This window comes from Neophocaena asiaeorientalis, unplaced genomic scaffold (genome assembly GCF_003031525.2).
Source record: "Neophocaena asiaeorientalis asiaeorientalis breed wild unplaced genomic scaffold, Neophocaena_asiaeorientalis_V1.1 scaffold40, whole genome shotgun sequence".
In the NCBI taxonomy this organism is placed as follows: Eukaryota; Metazoa; Chordata; class Mammalia; order Artiodactyla; family Phocoenidae; genus Neophocaena; species Neophocaena asiaeorientalis.
In genome coordinates, this window is record NW_020185335.1 from 4,726,213 (window position 1) to 4,752,731 (window position 26,519).

The 26,519-nt window shown below is 39.6% G+C and overlaps 1 protein-coding gene across 7 annotated transcripts in view; it reads left to right on the plus strand.

The window, feature by feature from the left end:
* CNTNAP4 (contactin associated protein family member 4) overlaps positions 1-26,519 on the plus strand; it is a 259,706-nt gene that overhangs the window by 57,043 nt on the left and 176,144 nt on the right. For 6 of the 7 annotated variants that reach the window (XM_024735646.1, XM_024735648.1, XM_024735652.1 and 3 more), the window contains exon 3: positions 20,016-20,209. In XM_024735646.1, the coding sequence (XP_024591414.1) occupies positions 20,016-20,209 (194 nt within the window). The remainder of the gene's footprint in view (positions 1-20,015; positions 20,210-26,519) is intronic. The other variant, XM_024735647.1, reaches the window with a different exon arrangement.

Here is a 26,519-nt window from a genome sequence, read left to right on the forward strand (position 1 = left end):
TTAGTAGACTACAGTATAGTGTAAACATAACTTTTATATGCATTGGGAACCAGAAAATGTGTGTGTCTCATTTTATTGTAATATTTGCTTTATTGTGGCGGTCTTTATTCCCCAGTATCGCTGAGGCATGTCTGTATAGTTTCTGTTAACTAACCTATCTTTGCTTAATTTGTGTGTTATTACTTATATTTCTTCTACAAATCTAATAAATATACAACATCATAAATATGAGGAGTGACCATGATTTTAGTACAAAGATTAAATCATAGAAGTTGGGATATGTGCATATTTAAATGTGGTGATTTCATACAGGCATCTAAATAAGAAAACCACTGGGTAGACATTGGACTTACTAGACAAAGACTTTAAATTGTCTCTCTTAAATATGCTCAGAGAGCCAAAAGAAACCAGGAGCATGGTGTCTCAACAAATAGACTATCAATAAAGAGTTACATATTGTAAAACGGATCTAAACTAGTATCTTCTAGTGTAAATGTTATGAATTTGATATGCATCAAAGTTGCACTCCTAAGAGCAAAACCCCATCTCATTATTAATATTATGCTTGGGGAGCAAAGTAGAATAAACTGTTTGCAAAATTCCTCTCTCAAAAGACGCTATCACACCCTAGATTTTTCCAGTGGTTCTGGATGTGGAGGAGTAAATATGAGAAAATACTAGTCGACTCCTGCTTTCTTCAACGTAAGAACCACTTTGATTTGAGTTTTAATCTTGCTTCTGCCTATGTCAGCGCAAAGGACTCATCAGTCTTTGAATCTGGTTAGCCTCGGTGACCCATACTGCAGGATACAGCACTTTTCCTTGTGTTATGGGTCATTTGGTGCACGTTGCAGATTGGAAGACGCAGTGGAATTGGACTGAGGTGGCCCTGGATGGATACAAGAAACCTTGTTCACAGAGGAGAGTGGGCAGATAGTCACAGATCTCAGTGTGGCTGTCTTACCAAACCAAGGTTGCTGGGAAGTGAGGGGTTGGGGGGTTCTTTTTATTGTGTTGTGCAAAAAAGTGGGCAGTGGTTTCTGTTTTTTGGGTGGGGTTTTTTGCATGAAAGTAAACTGGTTAATGTTGGGAAAGGTGAGCACATAAATTCCTCTAATGAAGGATGAAATATGAGCATTTTTAATGGCAGTAATAATTGCGTCAGTGGCTATTTCTCTATGTGGGGTGATCGGGGGAGCAGAAATAGACATGACCTCCCCACTGGTCCTTCGTCTCCCCTCTCAGCACAAATAGGCACACGCCACCCATGGCTTAAGAGAAAGGATGGTCACTGCCCAGCTTGGGAACAAGGTTAAGTGGGGACCTTTTAGATCTAAAATATAAACGATTTGAAAGGGGAAATGACCAGCCTAAAGGAATTCCTTTTCCCCATACCCCACTGAGGGAAGAGACATGAGAAAGCAAGTGTGAGGGATCATTTTTCCTGAAGTCCTGTCCTCAAACTAAGTCCATAGTAGGAAACTTGACAGAACCCTTCATTCACACTCAGGTGTCTGTATGCGAAAGGGTGCTTAGAGAGGAGATCGCCCGCCCCAAGAGAAGTCACTAAATCATCCTGCTGCTGCACTGCAGAGACGGTGGTGTGACAGTCCCCACGTCAGCCCCGGATGGCATGTGAGGGGAACCAGGAGCTGCTGTGGGCACCAAGAATGGATGCAGAAGTTAGGGCGTGAAGTGGTGGGTGTGGGCAAAGCGTCACACCAGGGATGGGAGGACGAGCATCAGAATGTTGTGACAAAGGCATGTCCCAACTAATCTGCAACCAGTCACCTAGGTGCAGAGCGGAAGCTGCTTGACCGCCCACGCAAAACACGGAGAAAGAGTGGTCCCAGTCTCCACTGCCCCCAGGGTCGGCAGGAAGGGAGGCAGATCCCTGCAAGCATTTCGAAGCTGAAGGTGACAGAGATAAAATCCTGAATTGACTGAGAAATCCATGAACTGGACTGAGTTCCTCTGAAATGATTAGATTGATTTTCTACATTGGACAGAATAGGAGCTCAAGAGAGAAAATTAGACTGAGTCAGGAAAAAATGCATTTTTCATACCTGAGGCTGTAACTGAGAAATTCATACCTCTACTGTGATTCCACCTGCTGTGCTCAAGTAGCTTATCTGAGATATGGTCAGTAACCTGCCGACCTGGGAGAGCGGCTCTTCCCAACTCAGCATTGTCACATTGGGAGCTTGAAATCTGCCATGCAGGGAGCATTTACACCACAGGAACTGACAAATGCTGTAAAGCAGGACTTTTCCCCACAGAGAACTAGTTTTTAAACACTTTCTGGCATACTACTTACCGGGACTTACTTCTCGGGAGGCAAGATGTAATGATGTCGGGGGGAAAGATACAAAAATATCTTTTTAAAGTTGGACTCAGATGCAGAAGACATGAACCAAAAGAGTTTGACATGTTCCCAGTGCTTGATTGTTTGTTGCTCAGAAAACTAAATCCGTAAATATGTTAATTTGTATATTCACGACATCTGTTTTTCTCAGTGGTGTATAAGTTAAGATTTTTTTTTTCTTCAGTAAATATCAAGAGTGATAGTTAAACCAACTCACTGTGGAAGCTTTCCATACAGACCAAACTATCCATCAGCCTGGGTATAGCTTGGTAAAAGATTGCAAATACCATCTTCTTGTAAAAGAATATGAAGAACCATGCCTATTATTAGTGATCTTAACATATTGTTTATTCTGTTCATTTAAAATTGTGGATGGTTTCTGTTTGTCAAATTATCTAAAACTGATGATCCACACGTGTGCCAAACAGAAAACACACACTAGGTGGTCCTCAGGAGCTGACAGTTTGACAGTTTTCTTAGCTTTGAATGAAAGACTTCCTGCAATCTGGTTCCACTCTCCTTTCTTGCCGTAGTGACCACGGCCCTCTCCATGCCCCCTCACTCCCTTCAGTCCGTTACTGCCATCCTGAAAAACGTGCCTTGCACCTGTCTGCCCTCAAGTCATTCCTCTGCTCCGAAGGCTCCAACCCTTCATTTTTTTTTTCTTTGTGGTACGTGGGCCTCACACCGCTGTGGCCACTCCCGCCGCGGAGCACAGGCTCCGGACGCACAGGCCCAGCGGCCACGGCTCACGGGCCCAGCTGCCCCGCAGCACGTGGGATCCTCCCGGACCGGGACACGAACCCGTGTCCCCCGCATTGGCAGGCAGACTCTCAACCACTGCGCCACCAGGGAAGCCCCAACCCTTCATTTTGACCTTTCAAAATCCCACTCTAGAACCTGAATGAAATGTTTCTGTTTCCCTTATCACTCAGCCAGCAGTTGCCCTATCCTGAACTTCTTTAGTGTATATTCAGTTCCTCGTATAATGTGTGTCACCTGCTGATGTGTCATCCTCTTTCATAAAAGATAAAGTTCATGAAGGTGGAAGCCATTATCATAAGTGACAAAGAATAGGCTCTGAAGTAGGACCGTGTTTAGGGTTTTTCCTGATTTACTGCAGCTCTGTGACCTTTCACAAGTGACTTTACCTCCCCTTCATGGCTAAACTGGGAAAAATAATAGTTTCTATCACTTAGGCTTATCGTGAGAATCAAATGAGTTAGAACAGTGACGTACTTAGTACCTTGTAGAATGCATCAGCAATTTCTGTTCATAGCTAGCAGATCCAGAGTCATTCCTAGCATTTTTTAAAAAATTGGAGTGTAGTTGATTTACAATATTATGTTAGTTTCAGGTGGTACAGCAAAGTGACCTGGAGATATAGATATACTTGTACGTTATAGGTTATTACAAGATACTGAATATAGTTCTCTGTGTTATACAGTAAATCCTTGTTGTTATTCTATTTTGTATATAATAGTGTGTGTCTGCTTATCCCATGTTCTTAATTTATCCCTCCCCATCCCCCCTTTCCCCTTTGGTAACCATAAGTTTGTTTTCTGTGTCTGGGAGTCTGTTTCTGTTTTGTCAATAAATTCATTTATATTAATTTTCAGATTCTACATATAAGTGGTATCATATCATATTTGTTTTTCTGTCTGACTTCACTTGCTATGACATTCTCTAGGTCCATCCATGTTGCTGCAAATGGCACTATTTCATTCTTTTTATGGCTGAGTGGTATTCCATTGTATATACGTACCAGATCTTCTTTATCCATTCATCTGTCTATGGACACTTAAGTTGCTTCCATATCTCGGCTGTTGTAAATGGTGCTGCTGCGAACATTGGGGTGTATATATCTTTTCGAATCAAGAGTTTTCGTCTTTTCTGGATATACCTAGAATTTCTTTTGATTATGTATGTGCTGATGGGTATAATGATCACATTTTGGTTTAGGCTTTTAGGATGTAAATTGTGGGTATTAATGGTGGTGATTAGAATGATATTGATAATTCCTTGTGTACCGTATTATTCTCTGTTTGAAAAGTTTGTATGTGATCTAGTACTGAAAAGCATAACTAGTAAATATAATTAGGGAGGTAAATTCTATATTCTTTGTTATGAGGGATGACATTTAGGGACTTTAAAGAAAGTGGTATAACCTTCTAGTTTATAACCTTCTAGTTTATAACCTTCTAGTTTCTTGTGCTTAATAATTTGTATTAAGAATTAGAAATATCCTAAACTTCATAGCTTCTCCTTTATTCAACTTTTAACCTCTCATTTCTGTCTTCTTCTTATTTTTGAAAAGGTCTGAGAAGAGTTTGTTAAAAGTGTTTATTACATTGTTCAAAAATATAAAATCTGACCACTTTGTAATCTACACACAAACCACAGTCATTTAAACTTTAAGATACTTAATTATGTTGACACTTTATTAAATTAATATTGGCCAATATTCATTTACTCATTGGAATTCAAGACACAATTTCAGATATTCCAAAAAAAATTGATGGGAATTAATCAGAACTATGTTTTAGAAAAGAAATGGCATAAAGAGAGTTTAAGATCCTTGGAAATGTCGATTTTGCTCATTAAAAAAGTCTGTCATTTTACTTTGTTACTAGAAAGCAAAACTCTCATAGCCCTTTGACCTTCTGAAGTCATCTCAGAATCTATTTAATCTATTTCAACTGCTCTGAGTTTGGCCATAGTAGAACAATAGCAGTTCAGCTAATGGCAAGCCTCATTTTCATGTCTGAGCAGCACACAAACGTTTCTGCCAAGTGGGTTTCAAATATGACAGTGGTATTCTAATAGGAAACTTTATTCTTAGTTATTAATTTAACAAACATAAATAAACTATATTATCTCACGTTACAAAGTCTTATAGTGAGACTGTGGGAGAGGTGGTATTTGAGATGCAGCTGAGAGGTGGAAGAAACAAAGTCCTGGCTGAGTGAGAGGCACAGGAATAAGTATAATTCAAATGAAATTGTGGAGAATGAGAACAGACTTCATAGAAAAATAGACTATTTTCTGAGGCTCCAGTGCCAGATTGAAGTTGAATTAAATGCTGTGTCAAAAAGGATGCTTTTTGCAACCAGAAGAAAAATGATTCAACCAGCTTTTACCAAAGCAACTCTGGGAATGATGGCAAAAACAGATTGGTTTTCTAAAAGGCACATATTGAAGATTTTTAGGAAGGGTAGGCCATCAGGCTCAGAACACAATTTCCTGATTTCTTCTCCACATCCTGTAAACGTATGCAAATCCCAGTGGCCTCGCTTCCTTCACTTTTATCACCCTAGAAGGCCTGCCCCTCTGTTCCACAATGAATCATTCACAGCATTCTGAGTCCTTCGTACTTCCTTAGGGTTCCCATTCCTTCAGTTTTATGTCTTTCAGATTTCCCTTCCGTTGATGACTCTTTACTCTCAGCACCACCATCCAGAAAGTTTTCCAAGCTGTCATCCTTAACTTTGTCCTCTCCATGCTCCTTGCCCTCCCGACGTCTAACATCGAAGGGGTTATCCACAGGACATCAAGGCCTGCCAGTTCTGCCTCACTAGGATCTCTCAAATGCTTTCATGCCTTTTCATGCTTTCATTTACTTGCTTCAAAGTTGTATCTCCCATAACTAAAAATAAATACAGAAAATAAGTTTAACTGAGTGGTTGACATACGGACTTAAATTAAGGAATAACGAAATGCAAAAGGACAATGAAAATCACTTTGGAGGCAACGTTGACCAGATCTGGCAGCTTCTACATATGGAGAAATTTCTGTTATTGAAAGGGAATAATTAGAAATGATTCTCACATTTTAGTCTGGGTGACTTGAAGATGGGAATGATACGGCCATCTGGTTTTGACAGGAGGTAAGACATCCATTTTTGGCATGTCGAGTTTGAGATCTCTGTAGGGCATCCATGAATAGATATAGGAAGCATTCAGGATTTGGAATACAGATTTCAAAGGAAACTCAGAGCTAAAAATAAAGATCAGGCCTCGTCATCCAAAAACAAAAAAAATTAATCATTGCAGCCAGAGGCATGAGAAATGTAGTCCGCTGAGAATGTAAAGTAAAAGAGGGGAGGACAGTTGTGTTAGCTTTTCAACAAACGTAGAGAAAGGAAGTTCTATGAAAGATGCTGAAAAGGGCTGGCCAGAGGAGTGAGGAAAAAAACCCAGGAAGTTAGTGTCATCTGGAGCTAAAGAAGGAGGGACTTGCTCTAAGTGACAGAATTTTGGTCGTGAAACATTTCCTGATGGTTTTATTTGCAGCTCATTTATTGACCTAGATAGATATTCTAAAGATACAGTATGTCAAAATAGCAAAAGCAAAAAGCCGTTGTTCTTTTTTTGAAAGCATCATCCCTGAAGAATCATGTAAATCGTGAATTCACTATTGAAACTCTGTCTGAAAATCATCTGGGAGGTCCCCTTAAATATAACATCCATGCAACTATATTGTCCCTCCCGTGTTTTATGTAGAGGAGCCTAAAATCCTAGGATTGCATATAATTTTGCAAAAAAACCTTTTTTTGTATGGCGATTAACACACCACAGTACTCTTCTGCTCAGTTATGATTTGTTAAGGGAAACATTGATACCTTTAAATAAAAATATAAAAATCTTGACATTTATGTTTGACAAGCTAAGCCGACTGGAAATATTACATTCATATTTCTTAAAATTATGAATTGCTAATTTAAAAAACTACTTTATGGAGGTATGATTGATATGTATACAGCTGTACCTATTTAATGTATACAACTTGATGAGTTTGGAGATAAGTATATGCCCATGACACCATCACCGTAATCACAGCCCTAAACTTATTCATCACCTCCAGAAGTTTCCACCCTATCCCTCCCTATCTCTCTATCTATTTTTCTTAAAAATCTTTTTAAAAATTTGGTGGTAACTTAAAAAATTAAAATGCAAAGTTCTAAACTCTGAAGATACATTCCAAACAGTACCAACAAGTTAACCTTTATGTTAATTCTTCAGAAAAAGAATATAGTAAAAGCAAAAACAATTGCAAGAGAATGATCCATGTTGATAACTGACTTTTCCTTTTGCTTATCAAAAGTATTTGTTCTTTATAGTTGTCCTGGCCGTCACCGTGAACATGCGTTGAGCTGCTTCTGCCAGGGTGCTGTTTGCAGTTGCTGCATTCTCCTGTGCGGTGACAGAGTATGTGGGAAGGCACCGGGCTGTGGGTGAGAGTCACAGTATTGCCAGGAGCAATTTGAAATTGGCTAGGCAGAAGCATGACCTACTTTTTGGGGTCCGTCTTTTCTGATCCAGAGAGTCTGCATTAACTCTCATTCCCAGCTAGAAGCACTACTTTATAACTCAGTGGATCAATATACACTGGGAACCATGAACCATGATAGGGGGCCTGACAGTCATGTGAAAGGCCTCATTGGTTCAAGTGGAAATGAGGTTCCTTTGTGAGACTTGCTTCTTATCAAAAAGGACAATTTAGAACTTTCCATTATACATTACAAATAGAAATAAGATAGAGATAAACAGAGCAAAATGATGTGTTTTTTCCTCTTCTCCTTGTGCTTCCCCACCTTTCACATCCTGACCGACTCGATCACACTTCCACAAAATAAGATGGTCTTTCTCTTGGTGAAGCCAGGGCCATGTGTGCTATTGTTTCTAATACAGAATAATTGGTGGCATATAATTTTAGAAGGTGTTTATCTCTCAGTTTAGGTGATACAGTGACAAAATGACGAGTTTATAACCGTAGGCTAAAATCAGATTAATAAATAAAAGGGCTTGATTGGAACAAACCACGTAGCAGTGGTTTGTTCCATTTATGTCTATTTGGAGTCTTCACTATTTTGGCACAATAAACTCTCCCAGACTCATATGTCGAAACGTGATTTGTTTTACATGATGAGGTAAAGAAACCACTGAATACACATGTAATAATTGAGGATAATTTAAAAAATCTAAATGTATGTGTATCACTGGCAAAATTAATGGTCAGGTATCACCATTTTGAAATAAATCTTGTAAAAGCGTATTTTTCCCTGTATTCTTTTTATGAAGCCCTAACGCTTGTGTGCTCCACTCTTTGTACCTGGGCCCAGGGCCGTGTGGAGCTGGTTCCCCGATGCTGGAGGAGTATTTCACCTGTTGGCTTCACACACTCAGTCCTACTTGGATCCCACTCCACATGCTATTGTAGAACGTCATTTCTGTTAAAGCCAGCAGACTGTGTGTGTGTGTGTGTGTGTGTGTGTGTGTGTGTGTGTGTGTGTGTTTCTCTCGTCTTTGTACCAAAAGTCAGTGTGATGCCCAATGGACGTGGAGTGATTCTGCTCTGGAGCAGCGTAGACCTGACTGTATCAATGCTGTGCATGTGGCAGACTGTTTTTTGAACCAATAGATGCATTGATTCTGCTTGACCACCCACGTACACAGGCAAATGACATCGTTCTGGCCAATCCACGTACAGTTTTAGAAAATCATAAGTTATATTAAACGCATAATCGGCAGCTTTGGGGATGTTAAGCACACGCACAAGACACTCATAAAGATACTCTAGTATCTCTCATCACTCAGATCTGAAATACTGGTTGATCTGATTTTCTCAAGCTAGTTGCAAAGCTGTGAGTCTGCGGGTTATGTTAGTAGTTGAGAAGTAACATGGAAACACCATATATTTTTCAGTATTGCCAAAATTTATCAGCAGAGTGTATTGTTTTTGGTTGGGGAAGATCCTGTTTGCTCTTCAGTTCAGAGACTGTTTCCCATTTTTGCCCACTTACTAAGTCACTTCAAACCCCCTAGCCTCTGCTGGGTAAAGGAACCCCCTTTGGTTGTGTCAGTCTCTTCCAGGTAAATGCTCAGACCTTCTGATTTCCTAATCTTTCCTCCACTCCTTTCCAAAACGGCAGTCGGCATGAGAGGAACTCAGATGATGTCCTGGCACTTTGGGTGGGGGTCTCCCCTGACATATGTCGGTTGTTGTATTGATGTCCACCACAAGATCATTGATTGGATCCTTGTGTCCCAGGTCAGTGATACCTGCTAAGTGTGGTTTCGTTGGTCCTCACACTGGATGTTTGTTGATGTACACTGCCAAATGTAGTGGTCATTTGGTCCCTACGACTGTTCTCTTGACAAAGGCCATCACCTTTTCTGGCCAGGCCCCATGACACTTCTTGTTCTATTCAGATTCCCCGAAGCTGGCTGTGACATTCTTTTGGTTAATAGGTAGAGCAGATGGGCAGTGGTCTTTGGACACTGTCACTATCCTGAAGAACCCCTCTGGTTAGCTCTAGTCAGACCCTCATTCATTTCTAAGCATTGTTCTTTATCTTCTCAGACTCTGTGTAATGGTTTCTGGGGAACATGACTCATTAGGTAGAAAAATGAAAAACACATCCTTCTCATAAAAAAAACCCCAATTATCTCTTGTCAAAGAAAATTGCACTGGATTGAGTTAAAAAGACAAGAAAGACTTTATTCAAGACTATAGCAGTGGGGGTCAAGACTTCTGCAGTAGGGGAGAGAGATTGAACTCTGCTCTTCTGAAATCAAGGTGGGAGAGTTTTTAAGCACTGAGCTGATGAGCTAATGGAAGAGTACTGGAGAACATCAGGGGGAAGTTGGTCAATGTGATTAGGCCATTTGTGTTTGATGATTGGTGCTTGTGGAATTAGGCTCCTGCCCTCCAGCAGGGACTGGGAGATAGGGCTCTGTCTTTCTTGATTACATTTCAGAGGGATGACTCAGGTCCTTGAGAAAGACATTCTTGGATTGTAAAACTGTAAGGAGGACTGATGAAGATTTACATTGCAAGGAGCAGAGAAATAATTTACAATTGCAACTTCCCTCAATTAAATGCTCTGAGAAAAGGGAGGTCAGGGGCCTATGGTCAGGGAAAAAAACCTGTCTGAAGTTTAGTCAAGCTGAGGGGAATGTTAAGGATGTCTCAGTCACCAGCATCACTAATAATTTTTCCCATTGCCTGTGAAATAAAATTTTCCACAATGAAATAATACTTAAAAAGGAATAAATTGTGGAATTAAAGTATGTGTATTCAAGACTAAATTCAACAAATATCTAAGCCTAGATTTAAACATATCTCATTCATTGGGATCGTGATGCTGTATTAATGTTTTAGCATTTTCACAAATTGGGAAAATATTAAATGATTTAATCAATCAAAGGCCTGGAATTGGTTTGGTACTTTTTACCTTTTTTTCATATACTATGCCCTAGTATTGCTGGCTTTTCCAATCATCATGTGGAAATAATGTCTGTTGGGTACAAGAGTGACTTCAGTTTCTTAACCCAGAAGTGATATGAGGACATTTGACTCATGGCAGCTTATCATCTCTCTCCGGCTGGGGAAGATAAAAAAAAAAAAAGGTAGGGAAGCAAAAAATGGTTTTTCAGTCTCTGGGATATTGTCAGTGTGCTCTGTCTGATGCATGAGGTCATTTACTGAAATGACCTGCCTCACTGTAGTAGATCTAAATCGAAACTTTTAGAAAAGTATTATAATGGTCTTAGTGCAAAACATGGGCAAGCCCTGATTACCGTCTGAATTTCCAGACATCACGTGCTCAAAGTCATTTTTCCAAAGCTACTAATTTGAATGAAATAAAACTGGCTGTGGTGAAAAAAATTAAAGCACAGATTTCGGTGGTTTTGTAATTTTATTCTAGTCTTCTAGAGGAAATTTGGCTTTCCCAAAATTTGCACATCAAATATGCAAATCAAAATGCCTGAGCAGAGAAAGGATGTAAATATTTACTGATTAATCCACTGAATTATTGAACACTTCAGAAACGTTTGATCTGGCAGTACAAGAAGCAGGGCTGAAAGTCAGTCTACCCATCTGCTGGGAGGAAAAATTGATCAACAGCAAAAACCTACGAGAATTTAGTAAGGTATTATTAATTTAGAACCTTGCTGTGGAAATGAAGTAAAAAGCATCTCTTTCATTGTATCAAAAAATCCAAAAATAGAGCGATAAATACATCTAGGAAATGTAGTTTACAAGTGATTAAACTAGGGAACTTTGAGGCGGTTGGTAGACATTGTGTGTATGTACGTGCATGTCTCTGTGTGTGTGTGTGTGTGTGTGTGTGTGTGTGTGTGTGTGTCTCAGCCAAGTGCCTAAGCTTTCTCTTCGAGAACCTCACTGAAAGTACCATTTTGCAAAGAGAAGTATCTTGTGCTTTTATTTAGTTTTATTTAGTTCCAGCTTTTGCCACTAGGTATAATATATTCATATTTGGTATATGAATTAATACAGTCTTATTATAACCATATGGAAACAGATTTATTTCATTCCTTTATGCAGTAAATATTTATTAAGCACCTACTATGTGTCAGGCAGTGTGCTAGACACATAGGATCTATCTTTGAACGAAACAGGCCAAAACTCTAGGCCTCATTGAGCTTATATTCTGATAGGGCAAGATAAAGGATAAAGAAAGATACTGAACGAGAAATATATGTATAAATGTGTCAATATCTGACAAAAAATGTAAAGTGGTGTGGATTAAGGTGAATGGGAGGAGGATTGCTGGGTGGAAGGGATTTTAATAGGGAAGGTCAGGAGAGGAACGCTTGTATGAGAGCGATCACATTTGAGCAAAGACTTGACTGTAGCAAAGATTTTAGCCCAGCCCATCTCAGAGAAGAGCACTCCAGGCAGAAAGGATAGCTTATCAAAGCATGGGATGGGAGATGGAAGAATGGTGTTTGCTCAGAAAACCTTGAGGAGGCCGTCGTTGATGGAGGGTACTGATCTGGGAAGCCAGACCTGGGGCGGGAGCCGTGCAAGGGGGGCAGATCATATAAGGAATCTGGAGGCCGTATAGTAATGACTTTGTCTTTCACTGTGTGTGAAAGTGAAAGTTATCGTTGTGTTTTGAGCCCAGGAATAATATTTTAAACCTGTTGTATAGAGAACGGAGAGAGTCTCAGTGAGCAAAGGGGGAAGCAGGGAGACTTGTTAGGTTGCTATGGCAAGAATCCAGGCTGGAATAGAAAGGAGCACCAGTGGAGTTGGAGAAATCCTCTGATTCTGCAGAGTTGAGTAGTGCCAGCCGTATTGCTGTTGGTTTGGTAGTATAGTGAGAGAGAAAGAAAGGAGTCAAGCACACTCAATTTTTTTTTGTGTGTGTGTCCTGAGAAACTTTAAGAATGGAATTGTCTGTCATAAACTGGGTTGGGGAAGCATGTGAATAGAGTAGGATTTGGGGGAAGAAGAGGAGTTTGGTTTGGGAAATGTTAAAGATATCAAGTAGAGGAGTCTAATATCAGGGAAGAGGTTGGGGGTGGAGATAGAAACTAGGGAATTACTGGCACATAATATTTAAGTCCACGAGGTCAAGAGAGGTCTGCAAGGAGATGGGGACGGAGAAGAAGCAGGGCAAAGGACTGAGCCCTGGAGCGTCTCAGCCTTCAGAGGGAAGAGCTAAAGGGAAGAACCGACAATGGAGATTGAGAAGGGGCAACTAATAAGCTAAGAAGAAAATTAAGAGAATGAGCTTTATGGAAGTTTAAGTGGACAAGGAATATCAAGGCACTGGGAATAGTTGAAAGTATCAGATGTCACTGACAGGTGGAGTGGTAGGAAGACTGAAATCTGACCATTCAATTTAGCAACATGCAGTTCTTCGGTAACCTTGACAAGAGCAGTTTTCATTGAGTGGCGTGGACTGACAGTCTAGTTGGAATTGGCCTGAGATAGAAGGAAACGACAAACACCAGAAAGAGTATGTATGGACATCTTATTTGAATTAACGTATTACCTTAATATAAAAAGCAGGGAAAATAGAGTGGAGTCAAGAGAACTTTTTTTTTTCTTTTAAAGGGGGAAAAGTAACAGCATGCATGTACATTAATGGGTATGATCCATTAAGGAGAAAAAACTAATGAAGGCGAGAATGGAGAACTGCTGATGCAGCGGCCTGAGTGGCTTCAGCACAAGGGGCAGGGACTGGCCAGTGGCTCACTTACCTGGAAAGCGCAGGGATGCCCTGCGGGCCCAGTTGGACTCAGGGATGCTGACTGTGCTATCAGAACCGGGTCTCACCTCGTCTCTCAGTTCTGCTTGGGTCTTTGTTGCTTCACTCAGGTTTTCCACAACAATTGCTCCTGCAGGTCGATGCCTAGTTCCCATACTTTCAGCGTTCACAGCAAAGAGGGTCTTTCTCTAATAGTCTCAACGAAATCCTGGAATTGCCCTGCTGGCTTGGCTCAGCTGACCTGCCTGTACCTGTAATAATAACTGTGACCAGGGGCAGCAACGCCAAGATTCGGGAGTGTACATGAGGCAAGACTAGCCAGGCACGGAGCATTGATAGAGTCATGTTTCCTTCCAGCAAAAAGAACTACACTGGTAAAAATACAAAGCTTGATAATGTTCTAAATGGTGGTCCCGGGACACTGCGAACCATTTAAGGGAGACAGACAAATACTGGCACAATGTTTTTTCTCTTCCTTTTACATTATTGTAATTCAATGTCAAGATCAAAATGATCCAGGCAAACTTATAATTGTGGGGAAATCGAGATGAAATCACATGTGAAAAAATGTAATTGTCTTAGAGGGAAACTTCCCTAGGACAATTTTAATTAAGCCAGTTATTTTCTAGGTATGTAGATGCCATAATGATGGCTAGGACTGTCATTGAACTGTGTTCACTTGTGTTTGTGTCCTTGAACACCTGTGTCCTTCTATGCTTTACATCTTGAGAAATATGGCTTGCCCTTTCGTGTGCTCCAACCTTTGCAAAGTTGACAAAGTCTGTGACACATCACCTTCACTGATGACCATCTGCAGTGGCAGTCATGTCATTTTTTTTTTTTTTTTTTGGCGGTACATGGGCCTCTCACTGTTGTGGCCTCTCCCGTTGCGGAGCGCAGGCTCAACGGCCATGGCTCACGGGCCTAGCCACTCCGCGGCATGTGGGATCTTCCCGGACCGGGGCACGAACCCGTGTCCCCTGCATCGGCAGGCGGACTCTCAACCACTGCACCACCAGGGAAGCCCCACTTTTAATATTAGTAGGGGAGAGAAGTGATTCTTTTCCATATTTTAAAGCTCCAACCAAGAGTATTTTTTTCTTCAATTTTTCTTTCACTTCCATGAAATTGTAAGATGTGCCTCCATGTCCAGAACTAAATATTGGTGCTACCTACTAGAAAGGATATAAGGGTTTTAAACGTAATTCAGCCAGTTACCTAGTTATACTTAAATAACACAATCTATTATTTGAATTTATTCTTGGGATAAAATATACCACTCTGGGGCAATGGTAGTTGTATAATTATTTCAAGGTTAAAGAATGAAAAAGGAGGAGATTTCTTAAACGAGATCCTAACATTAAAATCATTAAAAAATAATTTCTCATCTATACTAAAATTTTGGGAAATTTTACTTAGCTTCTGTGAATCTCTTTTTTAAAAGTTTCATTTGAAACGAAGAGATGTTAAAATATATTTCATCTCACTAGATAATTTTAATAATTAAGTTTAATATGGTACATAAGATTTCTGGTAGAGTACTTAGCATACAGTAGGCACCAGATAAATTTTAGTTTGCTTTTTTTTCCTGACAGTTCATAGCAACATGTGTTACAGAAGCCAGTTCCTGAGGAACCTGATGTTTAAAAGTAGTAGGCAACAGATACAAGAGATGCTGTGTTTTGTGGTCATTCAGTAACTAAATTTTTCCAGAGCTCAACTTTACTGTGATGGTAACTCTTTGGAGTCCATAGCAATAATAATTGTTTTATAATTCAAAACGTAACAACCACCATATACTCACGTGCTTGCTGTCTGTGAGAGAATCAGTAGGCACTTATTATGCTTTTTAAATTTAAATCTCATAGCAGTACTACAATGCTTAGTGTAAAAGTCTCATCAATAGGTAGAGGGCTTTTAAGTGTGAGTTTTCAGGCTGTGATATGAAGATGCAAGAAATGTTTCTGTTTGAATAAATTTATGACATTTTATTATGCCAAGTCTCAGTAATGAGGCCAAGGCAGGAGAAAAAGAAGGGTGGAATAGGGGAAGGAGGGCTGCGATATGGGGAAAAAAAGAAATGGAGGGATAAGACTGTCTTGTGGATTAAGTGTCAGTAACCATGGAATAGATGGGGTTATGGGAAGATGGTCATTCGTCTCACGTTGTCCTACCGTGATGTTGACTCTGTCGGCATATTAAAAGCATCATTAAGGACAAATAATACTTGACCACCAGCTGAAAGTTTTAGTTAGTAAATTTTAAAAGTTCACTATATTTCATTTTATAGTACTTCAGGGTTAACAACTTGCTGGAGTTAGCCATCATTTTCTCCATTCAAAAAGTAAACACTATGACGATATGATGTCTCCAGAAGGCTAGGTGGTTTGGCGGTGACCCTACGCCTGGGGTAGCTTAACCTCAGCTGCAGCCACGTTTTCATTTCATGTCACTATTGTCCCTACATGTCATCATAGGCTGGCACTACCAAAGTGTGCTGAGTTCTGTATCCGTGTCTATTTATCTATATCTGTATATTTGCATTTTCCATATTACTATTCAACATTTGTTTTAAAATTAGAACAATCATAGCACTCCATCACACACTTATACCACGTGTGTCTCTATAGCCACACAGTTTAAAACCCTGTAGGAATCTCTGGATTCCCTATGGCTGACTTATCTTGCTGAAATCACTTGGTAAAGCCTAGGAGCATCTGAATTTCCATTACTTTATTGGTGTACCTCGTTAATGGTATCGCTTGATTTAGCATATCAGTAGTACCTTTTCACCACAGGTGAGAAATTGAAATGTTCAAGGCCAATTAATTGCGGATGTTTCAAGTTGGTTAGTGCAGCTGTAATGGTGAGTGATGCCGGAAGAGGGAGCGGTCAGTGAGAACTTGCTCCTGATGAGAACTGGTGATCCAATCTTAACTCACTGGACTTGCGCTGATTCTTTTTTTTTTTTCCACTGTGCTTCCCACGTGTGTTCACGTTTTAAATACTGATCTATAAAGGAATGTCAAAGTGCCACAAAAACATTTTGCAATTCTGTATTAAAAATGTATCTTCATTACTGACTTTAGACCATTAAAATTAACTAGAAAGAGCAAGAGACAAAATAACTCAGTATTTTCTCAAAGGTATAAGGTGATGTAGATAAAATTCCAAACATAGAAGTTCCAGGTAAAGACGATGGCTGGCTGGGGGCACTTCATTCATTCTTTTCCAACTTTTCTATGCAAAAAATGATAAAAATGCAGAGAGATAGGCAGTTGTAACACATATGCAGCTATGCTGCAGATGGACCAAGGCCGCTTGGTGAACATCAGACCCTGGAAGACTTTCAACTTCCAAACTTTTGTTAGGCCCTGAGGCAGAATTGTAAAATTAGATAGGACAGTAGAGGGAAGTTTTTACCCACTCACCACTCCCATCATGTACCCATACTTCAAAGACATGGTCTATTGTTAACTCTAGAGAGGAAGGTTGACCCTACTGTCAGGTAGCCAAATCCTGAGATTCCCCAACCCCTATTGCTACTGTCTTTTCTACATCCATTGGGAACCGCTGATTCCCATTTATATGTCATAACAATATGGGGGACACTGCTGTGTCCTAGTTAAGAGCACTGTGCCTCTTGTTGCTCTGCAGACAGGCTGCATGAGCAGTGCCCTTTGTGGACAGCAAAGCCATGCTAGGTCAATGACCCCAAGACACCCAAAATGCAGCCAGGGCCCATGTCTACCCAACAAGCCCTCTTACTTAAAATACAAGAATTTTTCACTCTAACCTGGTAGATGGTATTGGTGACCAAGAGAACTCCACTCATCCAGGTCACTAGCCAAAACCACGGGTTCTTCAGGGGCAACTACAGAGAAAATGAAAAGTAAAAACACACCAATAAAAACTGTACAATGGGGCTTCCCTGGTGGCGCAGTGGTTGAGAGTCCGCCTGCCGATGCAGAGGACATGGGTTCATGCCCCGGTCCGGGAAGATCCCACATGCCGCAGAGCGGCTGGGCCTGTGAGCCTGCGCGTCCGGAGCCTGTGCTCCGCAACCGGAGAGGCCACAGCAGTGAAAGGCCCGCGTACCACCAAAAAAAAAAAAAAAAAAACTGTACAATGTATCAACATTTTGGATCAATAAGGAGAGCATTGTACTTTTGATGTACAAAGTGGAAGACACTTTTGAACAATGATTCCCTCCAAGAAAGAAGGAAATTTGAAAAAAAATTATGTAGTTCTAAGGACAATGTAGTAAGTAATCTCGGGACTCATACCCGAATACAATCAGGAGTTAGTGTGATGCTGTCAAGGGAGGAGACTGTGAGAATGTAATACTTTAAAAAAATGCCGTCTTAACTCAGTTTGAGGCCCTGACTAGAAGCTGGTCAGTCCCCTTCTTGGGCAGCTGATTATGTCCAAGCCCAACCCCTTCTTTTATTGCGCTCACACCCTCTGTGGCCACTATACATCAACCCTGATCATCCTGGAGCCAGGGCCAGACACCCGGACACAGCCCCTCTTCCCTGGAGCTCACAAAACTTAGCTTACCCCACCCCGCTTGCCATACGTGAGCTGCCCTCTACGGCTTCAACTTGCCACGCTTTCTGTGGTGGCATTTCCCTCTATGGCCCTTCCTTGCAGTCTTCTCTTCTTTGAAGCTGTAAGTGACACAGAGTTCTGCTTTTTATCTCTCAGAGTGTCACTGTGTTGTATCTGCCATCAGAAGGGTTTTTAAATCTTATTAAAGCAGTTGTTAATACAGATGTGTCCCTTTAGGTCTCACAAAGATACGTGTCTTACCGTAATAGCAAAATTGGGCATCTCTTTGTATTAGTGCCTGACTCAACGTTTATAAAACGGGGCATGGATGTCAAGAATAATGCTTGAATAAAAACTGTATATAAATTTATGGTAATCTCTATCTGAACTGTCAGAAGTTATTATCAGAGCCTCAAGGTGGATGGCAAAAGAATGGGGAAAAGAAAACATGTACTAATATTCTTACATGGTACGTTATGTAACAGATACTGCATTTTAATATATATTGAATAGTAGACAATTATGGATTCAAGAATGGGATAAACCCTATTTCATGTTTTTTACAGTGACTACATAATACTTACACAGTCAGCAATGTCAGTATTACTTAAATAAATTCCTCAAATAAAGCACTATTATAGTAAACTGGAAGAATGAAACGTCTTAACAAGACATACAGTAGGTAATCATGTCTGTAATTTTCTGGTGTGCATTTGGATAAAACAAAGCACAATAAATTCTGTTCTATCCATATTTCCTTGAATATACAACAGACTTCTGTTTTCACTTCTGAGTGCTCAAACACAATTTACCATGGCTCTCCTATCCACTGTCCTCTCACCCACCACCCCCCTTCCCAGATAGGATACAACTAGTGATGTGTTGGTAAACTGGCTGGGGTGGGAGTGGGTACTGATTTGCAGAGTTGGCCAATTTTCGTGGTTTAAATACTCCCACCGTGGCCAATTGCAAAGATGGCTATCTTTAACAATCATCTTGCAAAATTGCTGAAAATTTAATGGTCTCTCACACGCTGTTGCAAGCCAGTTATCACTGCATAGAGCTCTCCATTATTTACTGTGTTATTATTCCCTGTACCTGCCTCACCATTAACACTTTTCATGTTGTGTTTCAAATATGCTTTTCAACGTCTTTTCCTCCATAAGACCGTAAACACGGTGAAGGCAGGAACTGTCCCTTGGCCATCTTTGTATTCCCGGGCTTAATGCTGTACTTCTTTCTCTAAGGAGTCTAAACATGATCAGACATCAAAGGTAGCCTTCTAGTTCCACCATAGTGTGAAGGTAAATCAAGTTCTGGGCAAAGGGGTGTAAGGCCAAATCATTACACAGTCATGTATGTGGGCAGTAAACATGCCAGTTCCAAGTGTTGACGTGGATGTCTGCCTGTCAAATTAAGTGGTTTAAACATTCAGTGAGTTTAACGTCATTCAGTTAACTCTCCCAGTGTCAGATGGTTGAAACGCCTAGAAATGAACATAATTAACATAAGCTCCATCCATTTACATTACATTCTTGTTTCTCTATATTTTTCAAGCATTATGGAAATTTTCGTATTTTGGAAATTTGACTTTTTTTTTTTTTTTTTTTTTGGGAACCGATCTCCCAGTGTCAGATGGTTGAAACGCCTAGAAATGAACATAATTAACATAAGCTCCATCCATTTACATTACATTCTTGTTTCTCTATATTTTTCAAGCATTATGGAAATTTTCGTATTTTGGAAATTTGACTTTTTTTTTTTTTTTTTTGCGGTACACGGGCCTCTCACTGTTGTGGCCTCTCCAGTTGCAGAGCACAGGCTCCGGACGCGCAGGCTCAGCGGCCATGGCTCACGGGCCCAGCTGCTCCGTGGCATGTGGGGTCTTCCCGGACCAGGGCACGAACCCGTGTCCCCTGCATCGGCAGGTGGACTCTCAACCGCTGTGCCACAAGGGAAGCCCCTTGACTTTCTTAAGTTCCATAGAGGAACAGTCTTACTGGGATTGATAGTTCACTAACAGATTTTTAACGAATTCTTTGCTCATTTCTCCTTTTTCTCTTTCCACAAAAGGAGCTGGTGGCTGGTCTCCACTTGTGTCAAACAAATACCAGTGGTTGCAGATTGACCTTGGAGAGAGAATGGAGATCACCGCTGTGGCCACCCAAGGGGGATATGGGAGCTCCAACTGGGTGACCAGCTACCTCCTAATGTTCAGTGACAGTGGCAGGAACTGGAAACAGTATCGACAAGAGGACAGTATCTGGGTATGTTTCTTCAACAGAATTCATAGCCTAGAGAGAGAAGTAGAGTCATCCCTACATGCTGTTTACGAATCTCTTAAACTAAGTTTAGAAACAGAATCTTCAGAATTACTTAGAAAACAATTTTCAAGAGAAAATGTATTACTATTCATTTTCTAATACATTTTATGGTTTAATTTATGAAAATACTAAAGGTAAACTTATTTCGCAGAGTCCTCAGAAACTGAAAAAAAAATCTCATTAGTGCACTAAATAGTGTGGAAGTTAAAGAAAGAAACTAAACCTATAGCAAAAAATGTTAAGATTTGTTCAGTAGCATAGTAGTTTTGCATTGTCTTTAAGTTTGTTGAAAAGAATTTATTGCTTTTATTTCTTCTGATGACTGAGATTTATGAATTAATCTCTCTAGTATATGGAGGTTTTTATGTATAATATTTGGAATATTTATATATGTATTTTATATATACACACACATATATGATTTATATATAAACCATTCTTTAGTCTTTCAAGTGTGTAAGATGCTGTGTTTTGTGGACAGGGCACAGCTCCTGTAAAGGAGACTGACAAGGAGGCCGTTTGTAATAAAGTGGGTGGTATTTGTAGTTGACTGATGGTATATAAACACCCAATGGAAGAGGGAAGCTAAAGGAAGTTTGCTTGGTGGTGATGAAAGGATTTCTTTTTTTAGTGTAGAAAAGTATTGGTTTGGATCTTATGTGGGCCAGGGACAACATACTGCAATCAAAGAACTGTGTTTTTTTTGGTTTTTAATTTTCCTCTGACTGAGCTGCTGGAACCAGAGAAAATGAGTAACTTAATGAAGCATCATTCTTGGCACACAGATAATTTGGAGGCCTATCTGGGCACATAATGGTAATTCTGTTTGATCAGTCAATGGCCTCTCTTTTGAAACTTCCTAGAAGTCTGTTATACATGATACAGTCGTTGAAGAAATGGACTGTGATTTACTCACCTTTGTATCTCTAAAGTACTTGGTGGTCATCTGGTGCATGTTTATTGATGTAAATTGAATTGAGAAGATGTAGCCCTGCTTGTTCTCAAGCAAGGACAACAGTCAGGCTGGAAGAAGTTTTCTATAAGCATTTTTAAGAAAACCTGCATTAAAATCCAAAGCAAGTTGAGGTTCTGTATAAGAGCGAGAAAAATTGGATATTATGGTTGAATTAGTTCCATGAAAACCATTCAAAGTAGGGATAAAATAAACAGTAATTATGAACCAATAGCAATGAAAGCTTAATGAGGTATTTATTTTAACTAGGTGTGTGGGTTATCTTTTACTCTTTTTTTCGAAATAAGCATTGGATTTTAAACTAGATAAATGGCGGCTAATTTGTGCTAATATTTAGCCGTGTTAAGTAAGATGTATGTTTTTGATATTTAAAATTTTTTTTTAATCTTAACTATGACAATTAATTGTTTTACGTGGTTCAAGCTTGAGGAAAGCGAAACCTAGATAGTGCTATTTGTCTTTTTCACTTACGTATTAAAGGTGAGGTGCTCAGGGTACAACAGTGACGTGAATGATATCCTTAACTAGTCCAAACCAATCAATGTAAGGACAAACAGCATCGATCACAATGACCTGGCTAGGTAACATTGTTTTTTAGACTGTGCTATCATTTGTTGGTTTACTCATTGTTTTCCCCTTTGGCGTGTGAGCACCCTGGAAATAGAGGCTCTACCTTCCAACCTGTCATGCCGGTATCCCCAATCTTAACAGTACCTGGCATGTTGCCTGCAATTACTAAATGTTTGTTGAATGAATGAATGAATGAGGGAAAGAGTGAATGAACCAATAAATGAAATGTACTTTCTTGTAGGATACTTTCATGATCACACAACTAAAACCGACCCGTTCCTCCACCCATCAACTCCTCCTTTTAGTACATTTATATGGTACCAGATTAATGTACTTTAGTGTTAGAAGGCTACATTTCTCTCTCCCCTATACATTTTGAACTTTTTCATGGGAAAAGGTTTATCTTTCTCATTTTTGCATTTCCAGCACTCAACACCCAGTGTGGCACATCACTTGTTGAGTAAATTAGTGAAAAAAAAATCAATCAATGAATAGATTTGAATACACTGATCTCCTAATCTGTGCCTAGCTTTGTACAAAATTCTGTATTAAAAGAGCTCCAAGCGCGAGAGAGGCATGGACATATATACACTACCAAATGTAAAATAGATAGCTAGTGGGAAGCAGCCGCATAGCACAGAGAGATCAGCTTGGTGCTTTGTGACCACCTAGAGAGGTGGGATAGGGAGAGTGGGAGGGAGGAAGACACAAGAGGGAGGAGATATGGGGATATATGTATATGTATAACTGATTCACTTTGTTATAAAGCAGAAACTGACACACCATTGTAAAGCAATTATACTCCAATAAAGATGTTTAAAAAAAAAGAGTTAATGTTGTTGAAAAGATAAAAAACATCAGAACAAACCAAAAAGTGAGTCAGAGGAGCGTGCAAATGTGTGGTACAGACTCCTAGGGCTTTGGAAATTGACAGAATATGGAGATCACTGTAGAATGAATTTGTCAAGAAAAGCAGGGCTTACATGGGTCTTGAAAAAAGCATTAAAACTTAGATTATGGAAGGATTAAGGAAGCAATTCCATGAAGCTGGAAAAGTGTGAACAAAAGAATGGACATTGGCATTATCCAGAGATATGGTTTCCCATGTAGTAACCAGTGAGACTGTGGTCGGAATGGACTATCAAGTTTGGTAAGGACCAGACTATAATTTTGAATATGGTAAAGAAAGTAGATGAATGTCAAGATCAGAATTGAGACTCGGTGAAGCTGGTGCCATGGCCACACATAAAACGGGTAAGGTTATGGTGTAGGTAAAACAGCCTCAGATCTTCAAACTTTGTTGATCAGTGTAGACACACACACACACACACACATACACACACACACACACACACACACACACACACACACTCATGCTACCTGTTCATCCCAGATAGGCTAAGAGTTCTATTTTTACCCCACAGTTACTCAGGTCTCACTCTGAGGGAAGCTCCCTCTCTGTGAATCTGTAATTGCCAACGCAGGAAAAGTGAAACACAGCGAATTGTGCCCTGGCTCTTGACATTTTCACCTGGTATAACACAGATCACTTTAATTTGTTTTTTGGTTTTTATTTTTAGCCAAAGAACAATTTTTAATTGATGTTCATAGTAAAGAATTTAACCCTTTGTCACATTTTACAAATGTATTTCCTAACTTTATTTTTTTTGCCCAGTTTTTCTAGATATTATGGGATGTATCCAGATTATATAAAACTTGCCAGTTTTCTTTCAGAGCTTCACAGTCTGCTCCAGATGATACAAATAAATCTGTGAAAGAGAGTTAGGAAACAGCTAAGGCATTATACGAGTATGTGATGGAAACAGGAAGAAAAGGCAGTTGTTACAAGTTTAGAGACAAATAAAATAAAACCCATCAATATGGATGGAAATGCTGCCGTGAGGATTCCTCATTCTTCCTTTATTCCTCTTCAAGCACTAGAGAGAACAGTGATTTCTATATACCTGAAAGAATTAATCAAATGCCCTGCTGCTTTTTAAAAATAATCTTTAAAAAGAAAGGCAAAATGTTTTGTTATCTATGTGGCCATGCATATATTTAATAGAACTGTAAACTTGAGAGATATATGATATTTTTAAAAATTATTCTTTGGAATAAAATTTATAGTCGAGTGCTCACAAATGTAATTTATACAAAGTACTCTACTAGATAGCATATAAATATTTAACAAAAACTTAGAAATGCAAGCTACTGAAATTGTTCCTCTCAAATTGAAGACAAAATAAATTCTCTCAACATCCATGATCAAAAGACTTTTCAGCCAGTTTACTGTAAATGATTGGAAAAGGAAATGTAAGGTATAATTTTCACTCATCTAAGAACAATTGCTGAAACTTCGTGAAACGAACATCTTAGAAATTATTTTAAGCAAATCAACATGTGCAGGAACTCTACAGCCGATCTATACAAATTCTCTCTGATATATGCTCAAGCTTCTTTTACACTGCAGACTATAAGGGCAAGGAATGGGATGGTACGAATTTTATGAATTATTTAAGTAAATATGATTGCTATGCACGATAGTTTACTTCCTTTTTTAATGTGTCAGGTGCTATTGTTTTTACATCTTTATTGGAGTATACTTGGTTTACAATGGTGTGTTAGTTTCTGCTGTATAACAAAGTGAATCAGCTATACATATACATATATCCTCCCTCTGGATTTCAATTGTATCTGATTTTTCAAACAAAAAACCCATACTTTCATATTAGCGTATTTCTAAAGTTAGTATAACTATTTTTTAATTAGAAGTGTTGAGTGTCATGGTTCTGGGTTTGGCTGGTGAAAGACACGGAGCCCCTATGATAACTATAGTCAATTAGACATAAGCATCACCTGTCACAAAATATTCACAGCATTATTATCACTGTGAATGATTGAGTTGTCAACTCCATAAGCCAAACAGGGCAGAAGCACCACCTGCAAATATTTTAACATGTATTTATCTCCAGTCAAATAAATAGGTGACTGAGGGCATTTAATAGGAAACCCAAGGAGGCAGAAATACAAGTGCGAGGTGTGTGGTAAGACTGGTGGACTCCTCGCCTTGTGAGGTGCACCTTCCTAGACCTTCCCCCGTGCTATTCTAGTATTCTAAGCCTTCAAAAGTCATGTGTGTTGATATAAAGTGTAACAGTGCTGACGCTGTGTATGTCAACACGTCAAGTCATCAAGCATAATACTTTGCAGTTCTTGGCTCAGTACTTGGGCAGATGCCTGGAGGGTGCCTTAAGCTGCTTCAGCCTTTCAACACTGCCTCTACTTGAGTGCCAAAAAGATGTTTTTATTGGAAGTCTATTTTATTAGCCTTTATCCACAGGGAATCTCCTGTTTACATTTCTATTTAACTGTAAGTTCTCCACCCTTTTGAAAATGATGAACCTAGGAGTGCATGGTTAAAGGTGGCTGCATTGAGGTTTTTAATGTGACATCAATCATGAATCAGAACGGTTTGCTAGGCGCCTTCTCTATCAAGCAGCGTGGTTTATTTCACCTCCTCGCATCTGTGCTCATTCTGTAACATGTTATGTCAGGCCCTTCTCATAAACTTCTTGGGCACGTGTGTACTGGAACTTTACATCAATATGTAATATACAAAAATGTGTATGAACTCCTATGAGTTGTGGAAACATATATACAGTAATATAAGATAAATGGTAATGTTGCTTCACATTCTTCCAATTGATCTGTCCCTAAGCCAGCAAAATAAAAGCAATTTGAAGAGAGTGATTAGAGTCCGCAGGAGATTTGATTTGGTGCCCTCTTCAGAGTGCACAGTCACGTCCAGATGATTCTCAAATCATCAACCAGAGGACGGCATGTTTGAAAAACACTTTACAACTTGTATCTCACATTCTACCGTGCGACAGTTCAGTGACCAAACATCACCCTCTTTTCTCCTTTCTTGCTGTGATGCAGTGTTGTAGATGTCTGCTTCTAACTTTTCTCATTCCCCACTCCATAAATATGGAGATCCTCTCTCTGGGAAGCAATTTTGTCCTTTTGAAATGTTTCTTTTTTTTCTTTTTCACATCTTTATTGGAGTATAATTGCTTTACAGTGTTGTGTTTCTGCTGTATATCAAAGTGAAGCAACTGTATGCATACATATATCCCCATATCCCCTACCTCTTGAGCCTCACTCCCACCCTCCTTATCCCACCCTTCTAGGTGGTCATAAAGCACCAAGCTGATCTCCCTGTGCTATGCGGCTGCTTCCCACTAGCTATCTATTTTACATTTGGTAGTGTATATATGTCCATGCCACGCTCTCACTTCATCCCAGCTTACCCTTCCCCCTCCCTGTGTCCTCAGGTCCATTCTCTACATCTGCATCTTTATTCCTGCCCTGCCCTCAGGTCAGCAGAACCATTTTTCTTTTAGAACCATATATATGTGTTAGCATACTGTATTTGTTTTTCTCTTTCTGACTTCACTCTGTATGACAGACTCTATGTCCATCCACCTCACTACAAAAATGTAGTCATTTTCACAGTGTTGATTCTTTCAACCCAAGAACGTGTTATATCTCTCCATATGTTTGTATCATCTTTAATTTCTTTCATCAGTGCCTTATAGTTTTTTGCATACAGGTCTTTTGTCTCCTTAGGTAGGTTTATTCCTAGGTATTTTATTTTTGTTGCAATGGTTAATGGGAGTGTTTCCTTAATTTCACTTTCAGATTTTTCAT